We start from the raw sequence: 13,940 nt of genomic DNA, 5'->3' as shown, positions 1-13,940 counted from the left end.
TTCCATGCCGTTGTCATAATCGAGGGTGAGCGTGAATCATCCCTAAGTGACTCGCTTATGCCCCATAATGGACAATATGTTGCTTAATGGTGCAGCCTGTCCCCTTGTAATAACTAATAACGCTCTCGTGGCGTGTTTTGCTGACGCATGTTACTATTCATGGATCCGTGTTTTGCGAGTAAAAACTGTGGGACCCTCAACATGCCTGGTTGCATAACCAGCGGCGGAAAAGTGCGCACGGAACAAGTTTTAATTGGGGGCGTTGCGGGAGCGAAACAAGGGGTGAGATGACTGGGAGCGGCGAAACTCGCCGGGGGTAATTGAGAGAGATTAAGAGATCGGGCGCACCGCATAAACACAACCCTCGCAAGCGCAAATCAGTTTTCAATTTGAGATCATTGAATAATTAATATTGACTCACGGTGTCGCTGACTATTAACTGCTGTTTAACCGATTCCGGACTGCATTTTTATCAGCAATAAAACCACTCCAAGTTGCCTGATAACCGGAGATAATTATTAAAGGGAGGCAACTAAACTATACATTATCATTAATCAGTTTCGGGAATACTCATTTATGTTACCGCTCAGTATAATTAACTCGCAACACTTTTAACTTACACATAACAATTTAGTCATAATTTATGATAGATGCTATCTACTTTCAATTAATGGGGGGCCCTGAAAGATAATAGTTAATACTCTTGTAAACCATAAATTATCGCTGACATGGCTGCACTTCGTTATTTACTATTCAACAAAAATTGTTAAAAGCACAAACACACTGTCATCAATTTTATCTTCAACATTATCAGAGAAATTTCTAATAATCCCAACTTTGGGATTCAGTCGCACTGCTGGCAACATTCCTAAACGACACTACATAAAAATCTCGTTTGGCCAAGTGCCAACGCAACCAAATCAAGCAATTTGTAATACATATCGCAAATTGGCTTTAAGAGCGAGCGAACTGAAAGCGACCAGCGAGCGAATTCCATAATCCACACTGGCTTATTATAAAACGAAGTGTGTGTTTTTGGGTGATTACGTTAGCATAATTGAACCTTCAGAATTCTGCTCTTTCATCTGTGCGAGCATTTGTCGCCTCCTATGTGCTGGAGCGCGAACTGCATTCTATGTGCCGCGTCGAGAGTACGAATGATCAAAGGCTTTTGAAAAAGTTGGTTGCTTTTTCATTTTGTACACAAAACAGCACGAGAATGTGACACTTTACTCGTCATTTTTGCACACAGGGTCACAGTCTGCTTAAAACATGTCAAACTTAGTGTTGCGATTTTTCAACGCTCACGCGAAATGCCAAACGCTTGCTCTTTGTTAACTTTACACAGCCTCGATGTGCTAATTAGCTCGATTTTATCCAACGCGAATATTTAACCATTTAAACGAATCAATTAGTCGCCGAAAAATACCGCCGAAAACTCAATTAAAACCGATTTCCGATGATGGCAGCATTAAAACTATTGACACGAATTGGTAGCCGTAAAATGTTTTATCGTCGAGAAACTTGAATATATTCGAGAGGAAATAAAGAGATACCAAATATTTAAAGGTAATAACATGAATGAGTTTTTATACCATCTGTAAATTTTCCAGTAAAAATCTCATAGGAATATAAACGCTCCGACGAACCATAAATATTTGATGTAACGGAGCGAAGTCAAACGACTTGCACTCGTGTGTTGTAAGAATATGTTATACAGAGGAAGGCGTCTGAAGTGACATTGCGAACACGTTATACTTACATCACATAACTTCAAATTAAATATTCAACGAGAGTTAAGGCAAAAAGCGAATACGCGAATATTCGTCAACAATTAGGTGATATTTTTGGAGTGATAAAAATTTATTGTGTTCTCAAAGGGAGTGTAATTTTTAAGATTAATTGGTGGCGTAAGTTGGTGGATGAGTCAGTCTCCTTCGTTAATTTATCTTAATACGATTACAGTCTCCTCAGTTTCAGGCTGGAAAGTTGCTTGTAGTAAATTAGAATGAATAGCATCCATTCAAACGCACCGTCTAAAGTAATCGAGTCATCCCTGAAAAATCGCACCGGCTTTCAGCCCCTAATCAATTTACAGGCCGCGGAAAAACTAGCACATTCTTCTGCCAGAGGCAGACCGCGTTGTAAAGTGACGTGCTCTAATCTATTGTTAAATCCGGCCGCTTCCGACCCTTTTATATTGTGTGTTGTACGTCGTCCCTATATTAAGCGCCGTTTCAAATCACGAACCTTTTGTGCGGTCGAGCGAAACTGCACTTTATATTCTCCGACTGTTTCTGATTTAATGAATGTTTTGACTTTGGAAATGCTTTAATTTTTTTGGATGGGTGTGAATTAGGCCTCTCGTGAGTTTGGTCGTTTCCACATCGTGATAATGTGAAGGGTGTAGAGGAAAAAGAAGGGACCCTCGAGCGAAGCAGGAGATTTGTGGCAGTTTTATTTTCTCGAGAGAGCGAACAGGATGGCACTACAAACAATAAAGTCCACGTTATTATATGTGCCTCGCATTTGAATGGCCCCTATTGTACAGCCACGGCAATAAAGTTAGCTTTCCCCATTCGTCGTGCACTTTACTAGTTTAGCGCCCTGTTATGGATTCATTGTCATCATTTTAAAATGTTGACCGAAATGATTTATCCCTGAAACGATTAACAATTTCCTGTCTGGAAATTCATCTAAAACTTATCACAAAATATTTACATTATGTAGATGTTTCCTCCCACGAATCCGACGGGAGATTACAAAGTATGTCGATGAAAATAAGAATGCGAAAATAATGTGTGTATTTTCAGCGACGTTCTTACATCTTGCGGTATATATGCAGAAATATTAAAGTTATGGTTTATGTTTTTAGCAAAGCTATAAACATTGCTACCGGCTTTCAGGCTTTATGACCGGGATATCTTTATCTATTAAACATTTTCACTCGGGTGGAGGACAATGAGTTTCACATTTTATAGCGCCCTCTTTTCGAAGGAAATAGAGCTGTCGGTGTAAAACCCAAAATGAAAATTCTAAATTGGCGCCATCACTTACATCTCACCGCTGCTTCGCGTCCAACCCCACTATAAAAATCGTCGATTAATTATAAGCGAAGCGATCTGCACTACGAATCGGTGTGGAGTGAAATGAGACATACTTACAATTTATACGCACAATATTTGTATGTATTAAAGCCGGTTCGTCACCCTATCTTTCCGGTTCAGTGGTCCGGCCGAATGATTATTGCAGACGTGAAAACGGTTTGTTGGCAGCTGCGATTTACCTGGTACACATTGGGTACATGTTGGGTTCCACTCGAAACGGGTATAAATTGCGCTTGATAAACCTGTTCATTATGTGTTTGCTATAGTTTTAATCGAATTGATTTATTGTGCTATGATTTATGAATTTGCAAATCAAACGATATACCACTCGCATGACGGGATTAATTACCTACTCTTTGATTCCGAATTCAATAATTGAATTTTCGATATGTGACAGCAACAAAAATTAAAATAGTATGCTCTCATTAGAAATGACACTTTTAGGTCGACGTGATTAGTTTCCAATTTAAAACATCTTTAATCTTCGTTTAATTAAACATTTAGTGAAATACTGATCTAACCTTGCAAGTACTGGAATTAAAGTTGCTTTGATCGTCATTGAATGGGATAATAAAAATTAATAGCTACTCGGAAAAGCCTCATACACGCTTAATGAACATTTGCGCATATTAATTGTGCGGCAGGAATGAGGACAAGACAATAATCAGTCTCCTGGCTAAGGCCATGAAACCAATTTACAGACATAGCGAATGGAAGCGATTTACGCGACTGAAGGCGATTATGTTAATCGTTGTTAATACCCATTTGGCTGTGAAAGGGTTTTTTGCCGGCAGTCGAATCAGCATATTGAGTAAATCTCGTGGAAATAAAACTACAAGTTGGACGTTTGTATGCAAAAAGAACATCGGTAATACAAGGATAAACACATAATTTATATCCAACAGACGTTTTCGTATTCTCCGGCGATACTCCGCAATATATCTAGGGGTATTTACGGGGACGGCGCGGTACAGGTGACAGTTGAATGTTACATAAAGCCTTGGAAAACGTGGTGCTCTTGTGGGAGGGTATAAAACCGCACTCAAGGGGTGTAAAGGCGTCTCGCGGTGCCATTCTCAGTGATGTATCATGTTTCCATATTTATATTTATTAGAAATCTTGTCACTTTATCGATCCTTGTTGGCAATTACGAAGTTTGGAACGGCCATCTCCGTTTCCATTATATCAAAAGTTGGCGAACAAATATTTGATGGTAACATATGCGGTAGATCCGAAGGTGAACATTTCTCTCTGTTTTTTTCTCGATCGGATTCAGACATCCCGGTGACAAAATACGTGTTTCGGTTCGGTATAGTTTCATTTCTCGACTTGGACAAATTCCCCAGGGGAAATAAAAGCTTCATCGACTCGAAGCTCGCACGAGAAATTGCCCGGAACACACGGAGAGGGGTTGTAAAACTCCAAAGCTTCCATGACCTATTTCATCGCGACAGACGCCTCATTTACTGGATTATTAACAGTACGTTCGCGACTACAATTCCCGGTTACTTTAATGCCATTCCGACGCTTTTGTTAATTAATTGAATAGGTACTTTTACTAATAATGCACAAATGCGGCGCGAGTTTCTCAAAACTAGCAAAACCGGTTTCTAGTTCCTACAATTTGTATAGTACATTATAACTAGTTAAAACAAAACTGGTTTGACCACTTATAAACAGATCTGGTTTGAATTTGCAGCGGAATTCGATATCTCCTGCCGAGCGAGAGAAGTACCGCCCCCGAACACCTCAAGAATCTGAACACAAGAAACCGAAGAAAGAGGAGAAAGACATGGGACACGTAAGTATTAAAGTACGTAGTTTCAATTTTAACCTACTAATAAATTTCTCAACGTTTCATTTTTCATTTAGTTGCTAAATAAAAATGAGTGTCATGTGATGGCTCGCGGTTTTATTTGCGAAGATAAATTTCAAATTGCAGTCTTGGTTTCTATTTTTACGTAATGCAGTTCCCAGCTTGAGACATAAACATAAGATGAAATAAACGAGACGTGCACTAAATGCATTCAATGTTTTATTAAAATGTAAAACGGTTGCAGGAAAGACGTCACCACTACTCGCCTAACAAGCATTTCAAGAAAGTACATCTCGAAATTACAAAGCCACATGACCTAAATAATAAAAGTGAGATGCACTTGCATTGCACATCTCGAAATGGCACTACCGCAATGGAGATTGAAACTATTATTTTTATATAAATTTCTTTGGCATTTGTGAAAATAAAGAATTATTTACGACGATATAAAATGCTATTAAAATGTAAATGTTGTCAAGGTTTGCACCGCGAAATTAATTACAAGTTGGGCTTTGATTTTTACGATGGTCAAACCATAAACTTTGAGAGGAATAATTTTAACCATTAAGATTATTATTTATGACAGTGTTGATTTTTTCAGGCGCTGGCTGAAATGTGCCGCGAATAAATTAAGCTTTTTACGAAAATTTTCACACATTATTATTTTTTACACTTTATGACGACGCGAAGGCGGAACACAGATTGTTATTTTCATATCAACTTAATCAAAATAACCAAGGACACAAGCTGGAAAAATATTTTCTCAAATTTTTAACCTCTGCCAGTTAACAGAGTGTGGAATTTTATTTATTTTTTATTTTATTAATTTTTTTATAATGTAATCGTGAGTCGTATTTACTTTTCTCATGGCATATCGTAAAGTGAATCTTCTACTTTAAACTACATATTTTTGTAATTTTGGTTATCAGATCAGGAATCATGATCTAAAAGTGTCGAGGTTAAACTCTAGTTTCACATATTTTATTTATTTTGTTGAGAGGCCGGGAAATTTGAATTTTCCTTAACATCACTTTCTGTGATTCTATCTGAAACTTTATTTTCTTGTAGGTTATAAACGACGGAAACTATAATCCTGTGTTTAGCATAATTGGTCATTTCTGTATACGAAACGCTTAATTTGGCGAGTAATAAGTAGTGGCGCCACCTAATGTCTTCCAGTTAGGGAAGTCAGGCCTTAAATTATATTGGAATTAAGTCTCCTCATTTGACAGCTTCCTGAATCGAATTCTAATCAGCAAATAGTCGTTTCTCGGTCGTGATTTCTCTCGTCTCATGAATGTATATTTAAGGACAGGAGTACACGACATGCAGCTATTCGTGTGATTTGTGATAGTACGATAAAACTGTCCGTGAGGAGTCCCAACGACTGCACCTCCCGCCTGCAGCCAGCCGTCTGCACAACGCGTAGGCTACTTAACATTTTGCGACAAGTACGATCTATTTACCATATAATAGGCCGTTACAGTGTCTGTTTGATATCTTGATATCACGCCACCGTTATAAATTCTACATCTCTCATTTAACTTTTTAATCCGAGTATCACAGACAAATGGAATGCTTCAAAGTCGTTTAACAAGCTTCGGCTTTCTAAACCCAAAACTAATTTACTAAAACAAGCAATGTGAAGAAAAAATTTCTCCACGAAATTTTTTCAAGTTAATTTTCGGTTTTTGACTTCTGTTTGGGCTTGCAGCACAGCGACGGTGAAAAGAGCGATCAAGATCTGGTGGTGGACGACGCCTCCGAGGACCCCGTTTCGCCCCCTAACGGCACAACGTCCCCGCGAGAGAACGGTATCGATAAACTCGTCCCGAAAAAGGAGCACCCAGGGCCCCACAGTCCGCGCTCGGGTACCTCCAGCAACGCTTCAACGCCTTCGACGAAAAAACTCGACGGAGATAAACCATCGACTCCCATTTCGAAAAGTGTTACTCCCACGTCGGCGGCGGGGTCGTCGTCTGCCGCCAGTGGCCTCAAACCGGTGGTCAAACCGCCAGCGTTGGGACAATACCCGCCGTACCTCGCCGGCATGTCGAATGGTAATGGAGGTGTATAAGAGTGACCATTTGCATAATTTGATGGTTTCAGGAGCGCCACATGATCTACAAGCAGCTGCGGCGGCGGGGGCTTACAGTGGACTTCATAATAATCTTCCACCTGCTTTGAATAATTATCCGCGGCCGCCGTTGCAAGTGGGCTATGATCCACATTCGCAGATGAGGGCGCCCGTGGTGCCGGGCCTCGGGGGCATTCCCGGGGGAAAGCCGTAAGTTTTGAAAAGACATTTCCGTAAACTGTACTTTACTGAAAAAGACAACACAAAAGAAATAAAGTTATGCAGATAAAAAGATTATGTTCCTAAAAAAATTCGCAAAGTAGGTGTACTGTAACATTTTTAATTGGGGAAAAATAAGTGTTTGAAAGTAAATCTACAATACCATTATAATATTTATTTTAGTAGTTTAAAATTTGAATTGCAAAGTCAGAAATACCTATACTCGTTTTCATATTACTGTGCATCGAAGTAACCGTTGAAAGGGATAATTTTACGGTGGCAACCATGCGAAAATTCAAACAACTCTAACCTCAATCATCCGTAAAAATTATTTTTTCAAATAAAAATGTACCTCAGGTAGCAAAAAAATTATTAAAATTAACAGCGTAATTAATATAGGGTAGCAAACTTAAAGATATTTGTCATTACTGATGTGATTGAATTTGTTCTGAATGACATTAATGACATTTTTTGTATGAAGTAGCCTTTAAATTAAAGATGCATTTAGACTTTTACAACCTAATTGATGCACATTAATATAAAAAAGAGTATACTTATCCGTTTTATACTTAGATTCTCTCTTATATTTTCAAAACGATGCATGTTACGAAAAAATGGTCATACACTAAATTAAAGTTTATAAAATTTCCTACAAGACGTTTTTCTCGATATTAAATAGTTTTTGAGGTATCCTATAGCAAAGTCGTAGGTACTTACTCTTTTTTTTGTCTCACTTAGCATCATGGTGCTTAAATATCAAGTTTACAGAAAAGGGGTTGTGACGGATTATTAGTTCCAGATTGCAAATTGTACTGTAGAAAACAGTTTTTTCGTATCTTCCTATATGGCCCCAAGGAAGTCAAAAAAGTGAGGTTATGTTTCACTTCTTGCAAATGTTCATAATCGAAAAACATTTTCACTTCTGTATCCTCGTCGCCAGTTTATGTTGTAGCGTACAGGTTGGGTAAAACACAAATATTTCGGTTTATTTCCACATCCAGTTCAATGAAACGTAAGGTGCAGACTTTCCGTCACAATATACCTACTCATAATGGTCACAAAAGAGAGCCCAGAGCGCATAAAGGGCACACAGTCACACACTAACATTTTAAAAATTGTAATTAACTATTTTTACGAATGAATGCAAAACGGAATTAATTTCACTACATTTTGAATGAATCCCAAAATCTAAAGTGATTGGCTTCTCACGTTTTTATAATGGCCGACCTCAAACGGACCAATCACATCACTTCATTAAATTCTTGAATGAATCCAAAAATCTAAACTGATTGGGTTTTTACATTATTATAATGGCCGACTTTAAACTGGCCAATCACAATGCTTACAACTTTTTAGCAATCTTTACGTTAATTCATTAATAGTTTTAGAGTGCGATATTTACTAGCGAATATTTCGAAAATAATTTGAGATACAAAAACCCGAGAAGACGATCTTGTAAAAATTTTTATAGACTTTGAACATTTTTTTCGTAACTCGTACCGTTTTCTGGGGACCTTTAGTGGATCGGGGACTTTGAGTATGTTTACTTCTTAATAACTAATCCAAATACAATCTTGAAGTCAAAAATTCTGTTTTCGACCTTTATTCTATAATTTCGTCGTTGAATGGACTATTATTTTACTTCTGGTTTTGATGCTGTTAAATCTGACTTTGTTTGTAGAATTTAATTAGGAGCAAGGTCAAGGTAGATTTATAAAATTATTATTTTTCATAACAAAGCACTTGGTGTGTCATTTAAAAAATGCAATTTTTAAAACTGTTGGCTGTATGACTGCAAAAAGTGTGGTGTTGTCTTTTTAAATAATCTGATATTCTTTTTTTGTAACAATAAATCAAAAAATTATTTTTGCAGCGCTTACTCGTTCCACGTTAGTGCCGACGGCCAGATGCAGCCCGTTCCGTTCCCTCCGGACGCGTTAATAGGTCCCGGAATTCCCCGTCACGCCCGCCAGATAAACACTTTGAGTCATGGCGAAGTGGTTTGTGCAGTGACAATATCCAACCCAACGAAATACGTTTACACCGGTGGTAAAGGCTGCGTCAAAGTCTGGGATATAAGTCAGCCTGGATCCAAGAGTCCGGTATCACAATTAGATTGTTTGGTTCGTAGAGACTTACTGTCTTTAATCATTAATGTAATTTAATTTATTTGCAGCAACGTGATAATTACATTCGATCTGTGAAACTTCTCCCCGATGGCCGCACCCTCATCGTGGGGGGCGAAGCCAGCAATTTGTCGATTTGGGACTTGGCTAGCCCCACACCCCGGATAAAAGCCGAACTGACATCGAGTGCTCCGGCTTGTTACGCTCTGGCCATCAGCCCCGACTCGAAAGTCTGCTTCAGCTGTTGTTCGGATGGTCACATCGCCGTGTGGGATCTCCACAACCAGACTCTCGTTCGCCAGTTCCAAGGACACACCGATGGGGCCTCCTGTATCGACATTTCCGCCGACGGCACTAAGTTGTGGACTGGAGGGTTGGATAATACGGTCCGAAGTTGGGATTTGAGGGAAGGAAGGCAATTGCAACAGCACGACTTTAGCTCGCAGATTTTCTCATTGGGGTATTGTCCCACGGGCGAGTGGTTGGCGGTCGGAATGGAGAATTCGAACGTTGAAGTGCTTCATGCCACCAAACCGGACAAATACCAGTTACATTTGCACGAGAGTTGTGTGTTGAGTTTGAGATTTGCCGCTTGCGGGAAGTGGTTTGTCTCGACCGGGAAGGATAATCTGTTGAATGCGTGGAGGACGCCTTATGGGGCCAGCATATTCCAGGTAATTAAGTTGCCACAGATAAAACTTGGATAATGATAAACACTATAACAGAAACCGTTTATTCACAAAGTAAAAAAATAACACTCTTTGAAAATTAACTAACTGTTGAAGTACAATTAAAATGGCTATTTTTAAGACTTTTGTCAAATAATTATCGACACTTTTTTGCCAATATAAACAAACTGTTTAGGTTTGATATACGGATATACGGTGTCAGAAATAACTTTTATTAATTGACAACGTATGTATATATCTTGTTATTTTGACCAATTGTAATCTAATTTGCTTTGTTTCGTTTCAGTCGAAAGAGTCGTCGAGTGTACTGAGTTGTGACATTTCTGCGGATGATAAGTACATTGTGACCGGATCCGGGGACAAAAAGGCGACAGTGTACGAAGTTATCTATTGAAGAATAAACCAGTAGTTTTTTTCTATAACTTCAGTGCCGAACGCTGAGTCCGTGTAGTTTAAATTGAAGAAAAAAATGTGATAATTATGTGTAATAAACATATGAAAACAGTCACAGCAAGATTAGTGATCTGATGTGAAAATACTAGATTTTATTCTTAGATTCAGTGATCTCCATGACAATTGAATAAAACCATGCTTCATTGTAAATAACGATTCTTTGACATGATTTACAGCTACCTTGTTGAATAAGAATGTTGTTAAATCGACATCAATACTTAATTTTTTTATGATTTTGTAAGAGTTTTCCGTTGAGGAGGTTGTAAATAGCACCGATAAGAGCATTGTGCACTTTGTTTTTTATTTGTTATTTAATATGTAGCAGGAAGCATGACTTGAAGAATAAAACGAAACGTGAACACAAATGTATATTATCTATATATTTGTAATTAATCCTAGTGTCGATAATAAAATTTAAAAAGTATCTCAGTGTTGCCTACACAAATTTGCTCCAATTTTGCATGTGCAAAACTTAGTACCTTTGTGTAAATTAATGTGTTTCGGTTCGTTTAGATAGCATTTAATACGTCTAAAAATTTATGTTAGAGATTTGTAGATAATTGGAAAAATATATTATTGTTTTTTATTTTTTAATATTTAACATGCAATTGTTTTAATACAGATCTTAATTTTAATATCTAGATATGAGACGAATAGGTAATGCTTTACCTTTCTAAATAAATACGTTGTTCAGTGGCGTGTACAAGATAACATCGCGCAGATTAACGTGTCGTGTTATTATGTACACGTCAATTCATGGTGTGTTCATTCACGATACAAACTTACAATAGACCAACTACATGAACTTTTCATACCTCAACACAAGCAAACAATAGCCCAAACAAATGTATTTTTATCATACAATTGAAAATAAAACTTATGTTACTTGCATTTTAATACCGTCGTATTATTTCAACAATCCAGTCTCATTTATTCCTCAGACTACCGTAAACCACTGTATTCTGAATAACGTAGATGTAAAAAAAATTGTAATTTGTGGGAATCAAAAGAAAGTTTGTGGTTAAAAAAATATTTATTTTTTCTTCACAATAATTGACTACTGAACATGACAAGAATTATCGCAATCTACAGCAAAAATTTCATGAGGTATAGAAAAAGACAATCGACGTAAAGTTGCATAAAATACACATAGTAGAATTTTCAGAATCAAAGGCGATATGTTATTTTATACCAGACTTTCTGCAGCACCTTAATTAAAAAAAATTTTTACAATTTTATCAACAATAAATATTGAATGTCAATACTTTTTTCTTCAGCTTTGCATTCAAAGTTTTTGACATAGTATAAGTATAAAATAAAGTATGTATATAGTAAAAAAATATAAGTTTTTTATATGTAGTTTATTTCAACTGTAACTTTTTGACACATGTGAAAAAACATTACTTTTCTGGGCAATTCTTTAGAGATGCATTATTAGTTTAAATACAGAGACAATTTGGTCTCTGAGGTAATAAGATATCACCCCCTGTGACTTTTTTATGGCCACAATTGAAAAAAAAAAAACAACTCCTGTTGCTTATTTGGTGATCTACAATGAATTATTAACACAATTGAAGACATTACGAGATCTAAACCAAATTTAACATATGGAGAAAAGTGGATTGCTTAATTAGATTCACAGGCTAGTAATTGCGAGTAGTTCTACTACTCAAAATTAATAGAAGACATACGCGAAAACTTCTCAAGGCCCTCCCTGAATCACAATTCTGTTGCTCATGTGATATTATTTCGTTTTCTTTGGGAGTTCTTTTTAATAGGATTCTGAGTTTTGATTTTCTATTTTCTGATGTCTGAAATTTAGAAATTTTTGATTTCTGAAAAGAGTTGGGAGTTGAAAGCACTGAAAGTATGAAACTGGGAGTTTCATAGAAAATTGAAAAAATTAAAAACTTCGAATTTAAACCAAATGCTCTCCAAGGGGCCAAAGAGACTCAGAAAAGTGCAAAAACGCTGTAAAAAATGTGTACAAAATGTTGTAGGACTTGTAGGGTCGAGTTAAATAAAAATCGTTTGGGTTTTCGTAGATTGTAACGTGCAAATGGTCGAGGAACTTTTTGTCGCAAGAATGCTGTAAATATGGTATTCTAAACGTGAAATTACACGCTGAATACGTTGGAACAGGTTAAAAATCTTCTACGATGAGTAGTTTTTGAGATATCGAGTAATAAAATCAAGAATAGGGCTATAAGCATAGTCATTTTTAAACGCCGATTAATTTACTTTAAGTCGTAAAAACGCTTGAAATGCGGTTTTCTAGACGTAAAATTACTCGCTGAACACGATTCAACTAGTTAGAATACTCTACGATGCATAGTTTATGAGATATTGAGTCATAAAATTAAGAATAGTGGTATAATGACAGGTTTCTAGAACATTTTTTATCGAGCCGATAACTATCGGTCCCATAAGTTTATCGAAGTTGTCTAATATAGTCACTGCAGTTGTGCTATCTTGATACAGAAATTTGTGAAGTGTTTCATAAACCTTAAGCTTTTGGCTGAGAGATGGCGCTCCATCCTACAATGTCCTCAAATTGCTATAGCAATTAACTTTCTGTTGTATTTTGTATCCCTGCGTGTTATCAAAAAACATAAAAAATGAGTTTGACGGTCCGTAATAGCCATAATTGAGTGGCACTCAACTTGCAAACTTTTTAATGTTTGCTATTAAATGTTTCCTTCCACTCGATTTGAATGTTTACATGTTTAGCATATTTTTCACTGCTGAATCGTACAATTTATTGCAGACAGTTAATTCGAGTTATGAAATGTACAACTAACCACAGGTCCACCTGGACGAAGAACAAAACTAGCCAAAAATTCTTTAGAATCCTGCATTATTTTTAGCGTTGAAGAATTTTAATTTTATGACAGTCGTTGTGGCGCTACTGGAACATATCCGAAAAATTTATTAGTAAATTTATAAAATACACCTCTGGACCGCCGCTAATTTAATTGCAGTGCGGCGTTAAAGAATAACGGAAAAGTTTTACGAGAGGATTTATGCCTTTTGTTACATCTTGTGAGACCACTATTCACTAAAGTTCGGGTAATAAAATGGACAGCTTTATGAAAAGAATTGTGAAATCGTATTTTTACCTGGAGCTAAGGTAAGTACTTGGTCCACAATGTACTTAGCGAGGACAATGAGGGAAAATGCAGGGTTGTTGGCCTTCCACAAACAAAAAAATTATTTTTCGGTTTACTTCTTTGTGAAATTTTAGTGGGGAAGCGTTACGGATTTCTGTAAGCTTTTGTACAACAAAAAGAGGAGGATATTCTTCGGGGGACACGTGGGACCATTTTTCAACGTATTGGAAATTGCACAAAGAGCTTTCAGCGAAATGACGGATCTTCTCATTCAAATATTAATCACTTTTCACGCCTCTCTAACGCAACACAAATCTGTATACCTACTTAAGTTGGAACATTT

At 37.0% G+C, this 13,940-nt stretch overlaps 1 protein-coding gene across 1 annotated transcript in view; it reads left to right on the top strand.

Moving 5' to 3' along the window:
- LOC123006949 (transducin-like enhancer protein 4) overlaps positions 1 to 11,384 on the top strand; it is a 53,793-nt gene extending 42,409 nt beyond the window's left edge. Inside the window, exons 8-13 of the mRNA XM_044401903.1 lie at positions 4,807 to 4,908; positions 6,638 to 6,983; positions 7,033 to 7,210; positions 9,093 to 9,342; positions 9,396 to 10,019; positions 10,321 to 11,384. Of these exons, the coding sequence (XP_044257838.1) occupies positions 4,807 to 4,908; positions 6,638 to 6,983; positions 7,033 to 7,210; positions 9,093 to 9,342; positions 9,396 to 10,019; positions 10,321 to 10,428 (1,608 nt within the window). The 3' untranslated portion in view covers positions 10,429 to 11,384. The remainder of the gene's footprint in view (positions 1 to 4,806; positions 4,909 to 6,637; positions 6,984 to 7,032; positions 7,211 to 9,092; positions 9,343 to 9,395; positions 10,020 to 10,320) is intronic.
- The last annotated feature ends 2,556 nt before the right edge of the window (positions 11,385 to 13,940 follow it).

The sequence above is a fragment of the Tribolium madens genome, unplaced genomic scaffold (assembly GCF_015345945.1).
Source record: "Tribolium madens isolate multiple individuals breed KSU strain unplaced genomic scaffold, Tmad_KSU_1.1 Scaffold_3;HRSCAF=73;Tcas5.2_LG2, whole genome shotgun sequence".
Lineage (NCBI taxonomy): Eukaryota > Metazoa > Arthropoda > Insecta > Coleoptera > Tenebrionidae > Tribolium > Tribolium madens.
This window is presented reverse-complemented; position numbering and strand designations above follow the sequence as displayed.